Source organism: Nelumbo lutea, chromosome 6 (genome assembly GCF_056320005.1).
Source record: "Nelumbo lutea isolate HS-2025 chromosome 6, American lotus-T2T, whole genome shotgun sequence".
Taxonomy (NCBI): Eukaryota; Viridiplantae; Streptophyta; class Magnoliopsida; order Proteales; family Nelumbonaceae; genus Nelumbo; species Nelumbo lutea.
In genome coordinates, this window is record NC_142689.1 from 3,326,594 (window position 1) to 3,344,254 (window position 17,661).

At 36.6% G+C, this 17,661-nt stretch overlaps 1 protein-coding gene across 1 annotated transcript; it reads left to right on the forward strand.

The window, feature by feature from the left end:
• The first annotated feature begins 4,432 nt into the window (after window positions 1-4,432).
• AL4 (alfin-like 4) lies at window positions 4,433-17,369 on the forward strand. Its single transcript, XM_088952577.1, has 5 exons — window positions 4,433-5,288; window positions 5,434-5,466; window positions 7,627-7,855; window positions 13,504-13,639; window positions 16,905-17,369. Exons 1-5 carry the CDS (start codon window positions 5,192-5,194, stop codon window positions 17,166-17,168), a joined length of 759 nt encoding a protein of 252 aa, XP_088808703.1. The 5' UTR covers window positions 4,433-5,191; the 3' UTR covers window positions 17,169-17,369.
• Window positions 17,370-17,661: the final 292 nt, after the last annotated feature.

The following is a 17,661-nucleotide window of genomic DNA, read 5'->3' on the forward strand; positions in this document are numbered from 1 at the left end:
CCACGCTTCTATGCTAGTTATTGGAATGGGGTCCGACAAACGAAGGCACAACAAAGGAAGGGAGATATTGTCGTTTTTTGTCGATGTGTGCTGGTAAAGAAGATCGAAGGTACTATATTTCAAGCTAGTTGGAGGTGAAAACGAAGATGGAAATGAATGGGGGAAGAGGGAGATATCTCCCCTTCCATCGGTGTGCGCCAATGAAAAGGATCGAAGAATTGTAGATTTTCTGACGAAGGCGCTATAGATTTCAGGCTGTTGGAAGGTGAAAATGAAAATGGGAGTGAACAGGGAAATTAGTAGTCATGTGTGAAATGGACATTTTAGGGATTTCTGAATATGGAGCATAGTGGCCTTTCTCCAAGGGCATTTTAAAGATTTCTGAAAATGGGGATGATGTGGCATTGCTGTAGGTGGGCCAGTGGAGCGTTTTGAGTTTTAATCGGCTCATTCATGGAAAGGGGATAATTCAAATGAGATCAAATCAGTCCCCCCCAACGTCCCACAGAACATTCTGGCCGTGTATTGGAAACATCTCCTGATGATAATACTAGAAATGATGATGTCATCATCGGCAAATGTTCCCAATACACGGCAAGGATGTACTGTGGGACATTATGGGGAGCTGATTTGAATGCAATTCAAATCTCGTACACCCCTTCCGGCCATAACATTTATGAAGGGGCCTGACACATAAATTCCCCTACATTTTTTTTTTTATATAATTTCTTTGTTTCATGGTTAACTTATCTTTATAACCAAATGGCTTGTAAATGAGAGTGGATAAAACGGATCTAGTTTGACAATTTCTGTTAAAGTTTTATTGTATTGAAAATTTTTGTTTTGAAGAAAGATCATAACTATTTGTGGGCCCTAAATATTTGAATGGAAATGCTACTATGATGTGGGGTAGCACATTGAAATTATTATATTTAGTAAGAGAAAAAATAAAGAAATATTTTTGGGTAGAGAGAGATATTATGAGTGTTTAGATTCTTTTTTTCCTTTTAATTTGTGATCATATATTTTCTCCCGATTTGTGATCAAATTAGACAACCAAGTTTATTTCAATTTTCAGAGGCATTGTATGTTAGCACATTCCTTTTTTTTTTCAATTTTAATATTGTTTGGATGAGGAGTTCCTGAGCTCATATATGCTCCCGGTAAACCATTGCAGTGGTATATCAAGAATATCTCCCCATGAATGACAAAAGAGATGTTCCCAATATACAGTTACAGTGGCTTATTGGGACAGTGTTGGGAGCATTTCGTTGGTAGCAAATATCTACGTGTTCAATTCAAGGCATCATGTGGTGAGTACACCTCATAAAATTTGAGACATAACCCCATTGCTACACACATAAGGTGGTTGAGTTAAGGCCTTTTTGCTCCACTTGGCCTAAAGGCATGCGCCTCAGCGCTTTTTAAAACTACAAATTAAAGTTTTAACTTTTAAACCCATCGTGAACTTCAAGCGTTATTAGGGTTTGGCAAAGAAAATTTATACTAGAAAAACTTATACTAGTGTGGAGTGTTATTATTGGTTCTATAACCCATTAAAAAATCAATGCATTCAGCTAATCGATCTTCCTTCAGGTTTGGCAGAAAAGAAAATGTTGTTTTTATGATGTAACAGTTGTTTCTTTCCGCTTGTTGGACCAAAGTTTATACTTTGGATTATTAGATCTATTGATTTAAATACCAGAGAGGAAGCTCAGTCTAGCTGGGGCTCATTTTCTAAGTTTCCAGCTAACCCGATACAATTCAAGTGATCCCTAATCTAGATCACCCAATTTCAATGCATTGCCTTGACTTATGGTCACAAATATTATTTGGGCGATGACGGAAGAGACTAGGATTAGGATGATAAAATGTAAGGTGCCAACCAGCTGGTTGGTGAAGGTCTCCTGCTACGATCAGGCCTGGGATCAAATCCTGTCTGCGTTCGGGTTAGGGGGTTATATGGGTTTATTGGTTATGTGAAATGTTTTTAAATCGAAACCAAAAACATGTTTTTGAATTTCTAATTTAAAGAGCATATTTTCATCAGATTATTTAGATTATTTAGGGGTGTTTGACATCATAGTTGGTTTTGTTTTGGAAAACAAAAACAATTACCATACAATTATCACATCAGAAAAAATATTTTTATTTTCAAAAACAAAACCAAAGGACACCTTAATATATCTTGTTTCATAAATTATATAATTCCTTTACTATAAAAGTTGTTCTTTTTTTTTTATTAAAATCAATCATTTTGACAGTTTCCAAAACTATGTATAATTTGTTTTTGTACGGATGCAACTTGGATAGGCTTGGTGGGGCTTTTGTCAAAATTTAGATAGTCTTATCCCAAAGCAATGTAAAATGTTAACTCGTGCCGACCCAAGTTGCATTTCTAGTTTTTTGAAAAATAACCAATTTGTTTTTTTTTTTATTTTCAAAATTATTGATACCAATCTTGGGTAGAACTAGAAAGTTGGCCTGAGGGCCTCGGCTGAAGTGTCACATTTGCAATCACAGACAAATGTCATAGGCCCTGAGATGGAACCTTAGGGGCCTTGAGATGGCCCGAATAAGTTATTTCGGTTCGGTTAATTTGGCTATTGGTTCTGTTTGTTTTCTATTAAAAAAATTAGTTTTCAGTTTCAGTTCGGTTTGACTAAAATTTTCAACCGAACTGAAAACCGAATTAATGCTGTTATTTAATTAAGTATATTAAACATTCATGTTTTATTTAATACTTTGTGCTAATTAATTATTATATTTTTCAATGAATAATTAATAATAGTTAATTAAAACCTAGCCTCATTATTAATTGTTTATTAGTCATTAATTATTTTTGAAAATGATTAATTTGTCAATTCCCCATTGGCATAGGGCTTTGGGCCTATTTTAACTTTTAAACAATAATAGCTAATTAATTAAAATCATTAGGTTTTGGCGTCATTTTAACTTTTAATTAATAATAGTTAATAATTAATTAATTAAAACAGTTGGCTTTTAGGGCCATTTTAACTTTCCATTAATAACACTTATTAAATACTTGTTATTTATGTGGAACCAAGGTCCAACCAAACCAAATTTGGTTAGGGTCAGCTCGGTTTTAAAATACTTCAATTCGGTTTGATCAAAGGAAATGGTAAAACCGAATAACCAGCTAGGTCATCGGGTTGAATCTACCTGACCCGAAATCAGTTGAAGACACATGCATTTGTTTTTTGTTTTTTGTTTTTGGCTAATGTGACATTTTCAAAAGCAAATGGAGCACAAGTAGAACACCCCCTCAATATAATTTAAAAAAATGGAGAAATTTCTTTAGCCAATGAAGAAAAATAAAAATTGTTATGCATAGAGATCTAACTACATATCCTCGATACTTGTTTTTGTTTCTTGAAAGTTTTTAGAAATTGAGAAGGAGAGGCAGCCACTACTATAGATGTTGATGAGTTGCATTATTTAATTCTTAAGTTCAGAAAACTATTTCATTTTATTAGGTTGAAGCTTTAAGGGGGTTGGAGTGGGGCACTTTGATATCGGAACCCCTTTAATTTCATTACACTTAATACATTTGTAATGAAAACACTATATGTGTTTGATTTTATAGGCATTTGTAAACAGGGTGATTTTTTGATACATGTTTTATTGAAAAAACATTATTTTAAACTCTGGGCATTTGCTATCTGGGGACCCTTCAATTTCATTCCACCAGTTTACAATGCACCAGGCTAGCATTGCATTTCAATAAACTTTGGGCCATTGAGGGAAACTAGAATTTGAAGTTTCTCCCATCAGTTTCATGCACATAAATTCAAACATTTTTTTGTTTTTTAATATCTGTTTTTATAAACATTAAAACCAAACAGTGGTTTCATGTACAATAGATACTAATACCTAAGAGAGTGTTTGGAATTATGGACATTTATTAAATAAACACTATCACATAGGCACCACTTCAGCATTTCTTCCATTATGTGAATCCGTGCACATGGGGACTCATAAAAATAGACTTCTGTTATACGTGCCTGCCATTAGTAGAAGTTTCATTTGAGTATTTCCCTCAATGGGTAGGTGTTTATTTACTGATTTATTGATGTGGTGCATAATGGCACCTAAGTGTCAATAAAAGGATTCATCATTACTTTCTAGATTTTTCAAATAAATAAAATATAAAATGTTTAATCGATAATTATCCACGGTTCCAAACACATGCTAATATATATCACTAATGTGAAGGTGTTTTTCCTATAAATACCTAAAAAACCAAACGTATCATACACTGATTGTGTTTAGTTAGTGCAGGAAAAATAAAAGTTTAGCAGATCCCAACCAACCCGGCCCAATTGGAATGTGATGCAATCAGCAATCTCTGTTACGTGAACGACATATACAGAATCAAATGATATCACTCTCGATCTCAACCGTGGGATCCGGTTCAGTCATCTGGAAAATGGAAAGAACTTTATACCTGGGGCCTGGTTTGATGTGGTGAGATCTGTGATGAGCCAAGCCCGAGCGTGGACTAAATCAGCCCCCCACAATATCCCACAGCACAACTCCGCCGTGTATTGAGAGCATCTCCCGATGATTTGAACTGTGGGACGTTGTGGGGGCTGATTTGAACTCGAACGAAACTGGATAGTGGAAGGTGGAAACCCCTCTAGGCTGTAACCCTGTCCGAGATCCAAAGAGTCCGAGAGTCCCAACAACAAAACATTTGATTCTCCTCTCCTGTATTAGACCAGACACTCATCGGCTCACGGTAGCCTTTTCCTCCATTTATCACAGTCCATTTTCGCGGACTTGTTACCGTTGTCTCAAATCCACTTAATCCTCTCATTTCTAGGCGATTCAATTCCGCCAACCTTATTATTATTTTTTCATATCTCTCTCTCTAACTCTGGGAGGTCAAATATTTTGCCCTTCCCTCCTTTCAAACACTCTCTCTCTCTCTCACACACACTCTCTCTATCTCTCTCCAAGCTCTTGCAGTTTCTCGCCATCTCTCTCACTCTCTCTCTCTCACTCTCTTCTCCTGTTTCTGTTTGTTTAATTTTTTGCGTCCTTCAAATCTGGACGGATATCCTCACAAACCAGTAATTTCTGTGTCTTATCTCTACTGGCCTCCGACTTTTCTCTCTCTTTTACTTCCCTTACAAGAGGAAAAAAACGGTTTTGAAGCTTTGTAGCAATGGACGGAGGTGGAACGTACAATCCTCGGACTGTCGAGGAGGTATTTAGGGATTTCAAGGGCCGAAGAGCTGGCATGATTAAAGCTCTCACCACCGGTACTTCGTTATTTCATTTCTCGAGGCATTCTGATTTTCCTTTCTTGGTTTATCTTTTTTTTTTTGTTTTTTTTTACGTTGAATTTGGGGTATTTGGGCTGTTTTTCTTTTCAATCCTCATGTTTTTCTTCTTTTCTTCTTGCAGATGTTGATGAATTTTTTCAGCAGTGTGATCCTGGTTAGGGTTTACGCTTTGCTTCTCCCTTGGATATTTATTTTTCATTATTATTACTTATTTTTTGTGATAATATGTGTGCATGAATGGTTTTCTTTAAGTTGTTCATTATGTTTGGATGTCGTAATGTGGTTTTATTCTCAGGTTCTCTGATTTGGACTCTTTTTGTGGATACCGCAGTTTCTTGGTCTCGGTTTGTTCCGTTTTTTTTACTATTTTACGGGAAGCAGAAGTTCTACACAATTCCTGCTTTTGTGCTTGAAGATTATCTTTGCTCGCTTCACGATGCGGATGTTAATTTGATTTTTCTTTTCGTTCTTATTTATTTTATGAAGTTTTAAGAGTGTGCTCTTTATGTGTATTTTGTTCATATATATCGTTTGGGTTGAATGCTTTAAGTGCTAGGGTGGACTGGGGTTATGATTGTAAATTTTGTTTAGTTTTAGAACAATATAGTATTTTTGTTACTGATTGCTTAGGATATATTACCTCCAAATGCTCATAGATAACTGTTTTTCTTATTATGTTTTTGATTTCTATAAAGAAGTGCACAGTTGCTTGATTGCTTCCATGTTCTTCTGGTTGTTTAATAACGAATTACTGGTATTCAGTTTTGTCCATTCATGTGCCCAGAATTTGGATCAGGCCTGGGTGGTGCTTTGACCTGAGTATGTGAGATGGTCATCTTTGTGTCTGGAGAGTTTCCTAGGTGGGTAAAAAGACCTATCTGAGTGGTAAAAAACAACCTACCCGTGTGCAATAACATGGAGCAGGAGCTTTTATTCCTACAAAATTTAGATTCTGTTCTGTTTTACATTTGAGTGGAAGATAAGGTGAGTTTTTTCAGAGTACAGAAAATGGTAGACTAAAATTTCTAATTGACTGTCGTTTGAGCCTGATAAGTTAAAGTTGAACAATATCTTTTGAGGTCTATTTTTTCTCACGTTTTTATCTCTTAAGGTCTTTTTTCTTCCGTTGTGCTGATCTGTCTTCTTAAAATGCAAAGGCCAGACAATATATGGTATGCATTGACAATTGATGCACATGAAACCTGAGATCACTCTTCTGAAAAAGAATTTAACTATATAAGTGCATATGCCAGACATGTAAAGAAGAAGAGCAATATGCTGGAAGTGGTATTGGATTTTAGTTTACAGATGGTGCAAGGAATGTATGAGGTGATTCTTTTCTTATGATGACATGGGAAGCTCTAGAGGAACATATTCATAAAAAAAAGCTATAGAGGAACATAGTTCTTACTATTTGTTGTCCAGACATGATGTAATTACAGAAAGAGATGATTGTCCATTTGAATGATAGTTTTTAAGAGAAAGCAAATTAAGATGGAAATTATTGGCTTATTAAAAGAAAAAAGGAGATGTATGTCCTTGTATTCAACTTTTAGTTCTTTTTAGAAAAAACCAGATCCTAATCTACATCAACTGATCTTCAATCTGCTGATATGGTGATTGGTGGCTGATGACCTGATATCAACATTTCTGTTAGATGTGGTTTTCACATGATTGATGTATTTGATTTCTGGTGACAATTGTTAATGACCCGTGAATAGCTGGTCATGTTACCCTGACATGGCAAGGACAAGCCATTGACAAGATAACCAGACAACAGAAGATTTCAGCAATCCTTCTGTTGACAAGAAGCATTATAGAAAGAAAATTTCAGCAATTCTCTGCTCTCCCTTGATAGTTACCCATTTCTTCTGAATACCTCTACCAATATTCTAGAAGGGCACAACACCAGTTTCCTAGAGCACAAGACCTCCCTGTGCAGCTGCTCCCAAATTTTGTAAATAAATGCAATAAAAATATATAAATTTCCAGGGGTTGTGGTATTTTATTGTGTTCAATGTTTTGCAAATTGCAACCTCATAAGTTGGAATTGGAAAATTTAAGTATGGAATTTCCTCATTAATTCATTTGTTTGTCATTACTGCTTCTCTATGCTGGCCTCGCTGCTTTGTCCAAAAACATGTATATTATCCTCGTAAATTTATTGTGTTCAATGTTTTGTAACTGTGTACATTAGTGATTCTAATCTAGGATTTTCCTATAACTTTGTTAATTTTCTATTTGTAATTGCTTGTTTTCACAACTCCATATTTGCTCTATGGATTTCTTATTCACTATTTCATGTCCTTTGCAGAGAAGGAGAATCTTTGCCTGTATGGATTTCCTAGTGAGCAGTGGGAAGTCAATTTGCCTGCTGAAGAGGTGCCCCCAGAACTCCCTGAGCCTGCTTTGGGCATCAACTTCGCCAGAGATGGGATGCAAGAAAAGGACTGGTTGTCCTTGGTTGCAGTCCATAGTGATGCATGGTTACTTGCTGTGGCATTTTATTTTGGTGCCAGATTTGGATTTGATAAAAATGATAGGTAATCTTTCTATGTTTAATTGCCAATATGTTCCTTGTTACAAGTTCACTTAGAAAATATCCTATATTACCAAAGGTGGGGTTGTTTTTGAAATGGACTATTTCCCTTATTGTTACAAAATGCTGTTTGGACTTTGGATTACCTTCCCTCTAAAATTCATCAAATTTGCTTTTCTACTTTGAGGCTTAAAACTTTAAATTGAAAGTTTCAATTTAAAACATTTAGTTTTATGTAGTTTAATTTCAGATGATAAGCTTTTTAAAACATTTAGTTTAAAATTTAAGTTTGCATTTTTTAATTAATGCTGTTTTTAATATTTTCTTCATTTTTTGAATTTTTTACATTCCTTTTTTGATTTTTTTTTTAAATTTGCACCTTAATTCAAAAAGTCTAGGGGTGCAACTCAGGTTGGACCGAGTTAGCATTTTATGCTGCTTTGGAATCAAGCCTTTGGGTTGGATCCATTTAAATTTTCGACAAAAGGCCAACCCAAGCCTGCCCAAGTTGCACCCCAAAAAAGGCACACACCTCACCTTGCACCTTGCTCCTCAAGTGTAAAATTCCCTTTTGTGCCTTACACTTTTAAAACACTGACCTGAAGGCACAATCCAACCTGACTAAATGAAGAAGAGATATTGAATCCAACCTGATTTGTCCACCATATAGTACACCTATACTCAACTAGTGATTTAAAGGCATGCCTAGGCACATTGGAGGTGCATTTCAAGGTATCTGCCTTGCCTAGGCACGACCCCTTTGAAAAGGTGTGCCTCTTGTGTGCCTTACACCTGAGCCCATGCATGCGCCTCAGCCCAATCTTGCATCCAAACCCCCTTTTTGCTAGTGTTCTCTCGTCCTTTTTAACACAAAATACTTTTTGTCAAACCATTTGATTTCTATTCCCAAAACACTATGAAATGCAACTAAAATAACAGGACCAATCTCTTTATATATTTTAGGACCTTCACAGAACCAATCTATTTCTATGATGGCAATCTCATAGAAATAGGAACACAATATGTTTAACATCACATTAACTGCTTGAAGTAATGCAATTGGGATAAAAATAAATAGATGGAAAGTTTCACTTGTTTGAATTGTTGAGTGCTTGAATATTTTTATATTTTTGTTTTTATTTTTATATATTCACTTTGAATATATTTTATATATTATGTATTATAATTTGAGCCAATAGGATTTTTAAAATATTAAGTTCTTTTAAAACTTAAGTTTGAATTTTTTGATTGATATCGTTTTCATTTTATTTTCGTTTTTTTTTTGAAATTTAAAAAAAAGTTTGCACCTTGCTTCAAATGCCTTTTTTATGCATATTATTATCTAAAGCTGAAAGGTATAGGAAGTTGTGGTTGTTTTGTAATTATAAAAAAAAGTTGTGGTTGTTTTGCTGGTTCTAGAATATAGTTGATGTGCTGGCCATTGGGTTAGAACTAAGGTGCATCATGTTCCTTCAAATTATTTTCCTAACTTAAACTGGTTGCTTATTATGATTATCTGTGAGTTGTGATATAGATAACATGGTTGCAACTTCCATTTGGAAAATTTGAAGATGAATATGCTGAAGACATGTTTGATCTGTTTCAGTGTTCTGAAAATTTAAGGAGTTTCCCTTGATTTATTGAGGGGCTGGCAGGTTGTGGCTAATATCCGAAATAACATGCAACAAAGATTGGTAGAGTGGACTCCCCCTTCTTTTGGGGTGGTAAAATTTAACTTTGATGGGTTCTGTTTAGGGAATCCAAGAGCTTCTTGTGCTAGGGTGCTATTAGTATAACAATGGTAACATTCTTCTCTAAGATTTTCAAGGCTTGAAACCATTGAGTGCGCAAGGTATGAGGAATGTGGAAGTGGAAGGGGACTGTCAAACCATCATTTGTCGGATGAGTTCACAGGACCAATGTCCTTAGAAATTCAGGACTCTGGTGAGATTGGTTCAATTTCTAGGTGGCTCATTGAATTCCTCATTCAAATGGGTATGTAGGAGTGATGCTATTGGCAGATTCTCTAGCTAGAGTTGGGGTTGGGAAAATTGAGTTAGAATTGGGTTGCCCTGGCCCAAGGATTAAAATATTGATACACTTGATACCCAAACTGGTGAGATTGGTTCAATTTCTAGGTGGCTCATTGAATTTCTCATTCAAATGGGTTCATAGGAGTGATGCTATTGGCAGATTCTCTAGCTAGAGTTGGGGTTGAGAATATTGAGTTAGAATTAGGCCCAAGGATTAAAATATCGATAAATATCGATACACTTGATACCCAAACTATGTATCAATATGACTGGTACTCCTCGGGGCCAGATGGACTTACAAATCTTTTCTACATTAAATGCTGGGACTTTGTAAAATAGGATATTCTGAATGTCTTTCATGGCTTTTATGAGAAAGGTTCACTGCAGAGGAGTTTAAACACTACCTTTATTACCCTTATTCTGAAGATTGAAGGTGCAGTGAATATAAAAGATTTTAGGTTGATTAGTCTTCTGCATAGCTTTTGTAAAATCTTAGCCAAAGTCCTTGCTGAGAGAATGAAAGGGGTTTTAGGTAGTGTTATCTCTAACAATCAAAGTGCCTTTGTTCCGGGTAGACAGATGCTCGATTCAGTGCTTATTGCCAATGAGCTAATTCATTCAATAAGAAGAGAAGGTTCACCAGGGCTGATCTGTAAACTTGATATTGAAAAGGCTTATGGTCATGCCAACTGGAGATGTGTTGATCTTGTATTGCAGTAGATGAATTTTGGGCAGAAATGGAGGAACTGAATAAAAGTATGTATCACCTCTCCAAAATTTTCATTCTTGATTAATGGACAATCTACAAGCCTCTTTGATAGTTCCGGGGGTCTTAGACAGGGTGATCCCCTGTCTCCATTACTATTTATATGTGTAATGGAGATCCTCACTTTGTTTTGTAAAAAGGTTGCTGAATCTGGTGAGTGGGAAGGTTTTGCAATTACTTCGGAGGGGGAGAAGGTTAACATTCTCCAATTTGCAAATGATACTTTATGTTTTGTGGATGCTTCTCCCTCCCAGGTGGACTTAATTCTTGGGATCTTATCTTGGTTTGAGGTGGTCTTTGGCCTTAAAGTCAATTGGAAAAAAGTCAAATCATTCCAATGGGTCGGGTATCCAACTTAGCTGATTGTGCGGAGATTTTGGCTTGTTAGGTTGAGTCCCTTCCAGTTAAATATTTGGGTCTTCCTTTGAGAGTGAGCTGTGGGCTATCTTCAATTTGGGACCCAGTTATTGAAAGAATGGAGAGAAAATTGGCTTCTTGGAAGGCAAAATACCTTTCTTGGGGTATGGTGACTTTGATTAAGAGCACACTATCCAATTTACCTACCTATTTTCTCTCCCTTTTCCCAATTCCTAACAAAGTTGCAAGAAAGCTTGAAAAACTCCAAAGGAATTTTCTTTAGAGGGGTTGGGAAGAGGAGAAAAAAATTCATCTTGTTAGGGATCAAGTCTGCCTCCCCAGGATGAAGGTGGTTTAGGCATAAGGAAGCTGAAAACTTTTAATTCTGCCCTTCTCTATAAGTGGATTTGGAGATTTGCGGCTGACAATGATGCTTAGGAGATCTCTCATTGTTGGCAAGTATGGAGTGGAGTGGGGCAACTGGAGAACTAGGGACTCTCCTCCCAGTTGGGGAAATTCTCTGTGGAAAGGGATAATGATGAACTTCTCTGTTCTTGCTGATGGGATCTCAATTAAGGTTGGCAATGGTAGTAGAACCAAGTTTTGGAAGGATTCTTGGTGCTTGGATGGCCCCCTTGCTGAATCTTTTCCTCTCCTCTTTTAGTGTGCATCTAACCAAGAGGCTTCTTTTGCTGAGTGTTGCAGCTTATCTGGAGATTCAGTTTTTTGGTCCCCTACCTTTAGAAGGAACCTTTTCGACTGGGAGCTGGAAGAGATAATGAACATGTTAACTATTCTTCAGACTCAAGAGGTTGACTTCTGCTCAGAAGATGAGTGGTATTGGAAGTGGAATCCAGATGGTGTTTTCTCTGTCAAGTCCTTGGCTTCCAAACTTTGTAGAATGGATGCTACTGATTTCCCTTGTCATCAGGTGTGGAATCTCATTAGCCCATCTAAATCCAACTTTCTAGTATGGACTATGGTTCTGAATAAATGTCTGGCTAGAGCTAATCTTGTGAGAAGGGGCATTCGGCTTTTGGACCTTTCATGCAGTCTGTGTGGGAACAATTCTGAAACTACTGACCTTTTGTGCATTCACTGCCCATTTTCTTCTCAGCTGTGGAATCACTTCTTCATCTCTATGAACTTAAGATGGGTTATGCCAAGTTCGGTAAAGGAGCTCTTGTGTTGCTGGAATTTTAATGGGCTTAACAAGAAAAGAAAGATAGTGCGGAAGACTATTCCTAGTGCTGTCTTATGGTCCATCTGGTCTGAGAGGAATAGCAGGCTTTTCTGTAATAAGGCTTTAAGTCTTGAAGAGGTTATCCAGGAAGCTGTGGGCAAATTAATCTCTTGGGTGTCGGTCTTTGAGGAGTTCAGAAATTGTAATTTGTCTGTTGTTTTTCATTCCAGTTCTTGGTGGAATATGTAATTGCTGAATTGTTGAGTCGGCCTTTCTGGGACTGATCTCAGCTTGTTTGTGTAGCTTTTGATTCAATAGATATTATGTTACCTTTTTCCCAAAAAAAAAATGACTGGTACTCCCTTTTTTAAATTGTTTTTATTTTTTTCTTATTTTATAATCATTGGAGGGTTTGGATCTATTGGAATGTTTTAAATGTTTTAAAATACTTTTGTATTGGTGTATCCATGTGTATTTGGATGCACTAGTTCTGATGCAGTACGCCTGATACAAGGTGTATTGTATCGATATTTAATCCTTAACCAGATCTGGGTTGTAATTTGTAAGGTTTAAGTTCATCTTTTCTGTCTGTATCTTTTTATGAGCTCTGTGCTGTATATGGCCCCATTTGGGTGAGCTGGCTTGTTTCCTTTTAGCCTGCTGCACTATTTCTGTGTATTAAGGTGGTATTCAATGAAATTTACCCTTTTTTATGCAAAATATAATCTAAGTGGAAAGGTATTAGAATTTGTGGATGTTTTGCTGGTTCTGGAATACAGTTAGTGTACTTGGTTGTAACAAAGGTGCATCATGTTTTTTCAATATAACTTTTCCAACTTAAGCTGGTCGCTTATTGTGCTTATGTAGAGCACATGATTGCAATTTCTTTTTGGAAGAACTTAGATGAATACGCCAAAGGCATGCTTGATCTTTGATCCACTTTTGGTGCTAAACTGCAAACAATAAGGCTAACTGGAGGTCGTGAACCATATTGTTAGTAGAAGTTTAATCTATTGGGTACTTGTAAGTTGTAATCAGCTTGTTTCATTATTATTCAAAGAAAATTTCTATCTTTTCTACCCACCCAAAACAAAAGAATTTCTTATGTTTATTTATTTATTTTTTTGGTTTGGACTTTTTAAGTGAAATGCTGTGTTATAATTCTTTGTATTATAATGCTGTATTAGAATTCTTCCTCTGTCCTATTTATCAAAAAAAAGTCTTCTTCTATCCTTTCCCACTTGAGTGTGGCCAATAGCATGAATCCTGCATGAAAGAAAAAGAAAAATTCATGCTGGAATTTTGTCATGCAGGAAGCGTCTATTTAGCATGATAAATGATCTCCCGACAATTTTCGAGGTTGTGACCGGAACTGCAAAGAAACAAGTAAAGGAAAAATCGTCAGTTTCAAATCATAGCAGCAACAAATCCAAGCCAAATTCTAAATTGGTAAAGTGATTTTTTTCTGGCTCTTACAGTTGGTAAATAGAATCTGATCAAAGTAATTGCCATGTTATGTGACTTTTGACTAGACTGGATGGTCAGACTCTTTGGGATTTTGCTTGGGCCTGAGACTGGCTTATCCGTAGGTGCTAACAAATATAGGGATTTGGACTGTTATCCATCAGCCTTAGTGAGTCAGTTTCCAATATAGGGAGATCAGATTGGCACCCCACAGAGCGTGCCCCACATGCACATCTCAGCATGCATTGGGAACATCTCCTGTACTTATCATGGGGAGATGATCCTAATACACAGCTGGATGGGCTGTGGGGCGCTGATGCAAATTCCAATTTCCAATATAGGTTTCAGAACATCGACTATTGGGCTGTGACAAGTGAACAATCGGTTTATTTGGTTGTTTCAGTTAAAACCGGTTTTCTTTAATATATTAATATATGTTAACACACACACACATATATATGTCACACACACACATATATATATATATATACACATATATATATATATATATATATATTGTATAAATAATAATTTTTTTGGCTAACCAAACTGAATTAACTAAAATCTGAAATAACTGAACAAAAAAAACCGAAACTGAAACTTTTGGTTCGTTTTTTTTTTTTGGTTTTAACCAAACAATGCTCACCCCTACAAGAAAGCAATCTTGAAGTTTCTTCTTCTTCCTTTTTCTTTGGGCCAAGTTTTAAATGATTGGTCCATGACATGCATTGTAGTTGGACTGACTAGTATTTTGGACTCTAGGTTGGCATTAATTTACCCTTTCTAATTGTCCAAGCATGTGCTGAGTTAGATGGTTGAGTGCCAAATGTCACCTATATTACTATTTCTTAATTTTATCAATTCTTAGTTGTTGGAACAACTCCCGAAATTTCTCGATTCAATTGGTTTATTTTTTGACTTCTTTTTACGTAAAAAATATTTTCAACTGGAATGAGTGTGGAGTGTGGACTGTAGAGTGGGAAAGTCTTACCTATTCTTTTAGCAACAAGTCATTGATTTTATTTTATCAGGGAAGAATAGGGGGTTCATCTCTTTCTAATTGATTTTAGCATGGAATCTATCATACCTAGGGGTGCAACTTGGGTGCGCTTAGGTTGAGAGTTTGTTAAAATTTGAATGGGCCCAGCTTGAGAACCAGGGCCTGAGAGTGTAAAATTTTCAAACCAGGTATCTAATTGATGGAGATAACTGAGACCAAAGCATCACATAGAATTCGTACTTATTTTAGGTGTAGACGGCATTAGCTTAGGGTTACTTTGATTAATGCACAATTTGGGTTTAATTGTAAAATTTCTTCTTAGTGGGTATTTGTAATTTTCATTGGAGGGGGGGGTTAAGTGAAACTTTCATATTTGGTAGGGACTTAATTGTAATTTTTGGTTCTAGGTTTCTTTTAAATACACATTATGTTAGGGTTGTATGACATTATGTTTTTGAGAAATATAAGTCTTTCATATCCTCTTTCAAACTGCCTCTCTTCTCGTCTTTATAATTTTTTGTAACAGGTGGTGGTTCTGCATCACTAATTTGCACCCCTAATCATACCTTCTGTGCTCTTTTTGGTTGCAAATAAGATGAAAATGAATGGATTGGCGAAACAGGATTCATTTAGCTGATCCCAATTGCATATAATAGGCATGGATGATGATGGTGACGATGGTGATGGTGATGATGATAAGATGAAAATGTACAGTTTCCAAAAATTCTATTTTCCACTGGTTGTATGTGAAATGACTTTGGAAAAGAAACATTTTCCAAAAGGAGACTAGTGGCAGAAAAAGCATTTAGGCCATTTGCTGAGAGAATCATGTAATACAAATTTTCCCTTGGTCCTGGCATTGCTCAATCTTGCTCTCTTTTGTTGACAACCATTCTAGCCAACCATCTGCTTAGCCTGTTAGCACCTAGCAGACCCTGGGACCCAACTGTAGAAGCAGTTCAGATTGGAGAAACTCTAGTTTCTCTAATTTGAGATCTAAGGTATCAAGTTCTTCAGCTTTGGAAAAACTAACTGATCACCACTTAATAGTCTCCTTCAACTTCAAACCCACAACAGCCTCTGCTTTGTGCTAATTTCACCCCTTGAAAAAGTGCTAATAGTTCTGCCTTCAATTAGCACGAAGTCTTCTCTGTAATGGGCTTCAATTTTGCAGTTGTAAAGTATTAGAAGCCAAGAACAAAATGAAGTCAGTAGACCCTGCTATTAAGAGGGTTTACTCAAGGAAAAGGGCACATGGAGTAAAGCCAGCTATGCAAGATACAAGTGGGAATCTTGATTCTTGAATTCTTGAGTTGTTACAACTACCAATTGTACATCTATAAATAAAGGGCAAAGCAATAAGAAACACACATTGATTCAACCCAGAAACCTCTCTGTTTTCTCTCTTCCCTTCTCTCTTCTTCTCTAGGAGATTACACTATCTCGAATCAGTGTCTGTGTTGGGCAGAAACCCAACATAAGGTTGTGACCTGGGTGGTCAAACTGGTAACACAAACGACTGGATTCCAGGTTTTTGATAATTCCATCAGATGAACTTCCTGTTGAACATGAAAAAAGAACTTGTTGCACACCACCTATCCAACTTTCTCTGTCATTTGCAGTGTTTTCAGACCGTTGTAGACCTGGGTGGTTGAACTGTTCGAACTGTCACTTGGCATCAATTCCAGTGCGGGTAAACCCCAAACCCTGGAATTGGTCAGAAACTGTTGACTTGGTTAAAACCATTGATAGGTGGTTGAACTGCCAACCTGTTTGACCCAGGCAACAGGTCTCAGTTTACAAATTACTATATAGTACAAAAACTTCTAGAGGCCATAACCTTGCGCTTGGTGGTCAATTTGTTTTTTTTTTTTTAATTTTTATATTTTGGTTAACTTTTTGCGATCTATGTGATGTAAAGGGCCTAAGGTATTTTGGCCCACTATTTTTTTGTAAAGCCTTTTTTTTCCCCTCAATCTCAAGTTTTAGCTTTCCTAGTTCATAAAATCTTAAAAAGTAAAGTGACCCATCCGGCCCAAAAGGACGAACCGCTGACCTGTGACCTGGATAGAAAGTGGTTCAGCCTCTGCACCGGTTTTTAAAATACTGGTCATCTGTTGAAATGCTATGAAAAAGTAAAATGAAGTGCTTTCATTCTCTTTGTCCAGAAATCCTTATTAACCTGTTATTGAATATATATATATATATATATATATATATATATATATATCTTACTATTTATTTTGGCAGCGAGGGTCTGAATCTCAGGGCAAGTATTCTAAAGGGCAGCCAAAAGAAGAGGAGGAGGGTTTAGACGAGGAAGATGAAGAGGAGCATGGAGAGACCCTGTGTGGAGCTTGTGGTGAGAACTATGCTTCAGATGAGTTCTGGATTTGCTGTGACATTTGCGAAAAGTGGTTCCATGGAAAGTGTGTGAAGATCACCCCAGCGAGGGCTGAACACATCAAACAGTACAAGTGTCCGTCTTGCAGCAACAAGAGAGCACGTCCTTGATGGCATAAACAGATGGATTCTTACAATCTGTATGTTCTAATGGTACACTTGGCTAACTGTGTAATTGTAGGTTTTTTCTAGTCTCTGGTGCCCGTTGGGCACGTTGTGTAGGGGGTGCTTTGATCTTGAATGTGACTCTGGAACAGAAATGCTACTTCTACTTCTCTGCTAGTCTTTAAAATGCCCTTTGTTTAATTTCAAGTAGGATATTATTTTTTCCTCGGTAGGGAATTGTTGGATTAGCAGTCACGTATTTTCTTTTTTAATTGCATGACCATTATAAGCACCATTTTGTGCATGTTGCCGTTGAACCCTTTTTCGTATACGCATTTCTAATGATCTGACAGAAAAGCTACCAAGTACTTTTAAAGTCACAGATTGGTCCTACTGTTCACGAGTGGCCATATCATATTCGATTACATTTTTAGAGAACCCAGAATTGCTAGGATTATGCGTTCCCTGTAGGCTGTAGAATTTATGGTTCAGTTCCGTC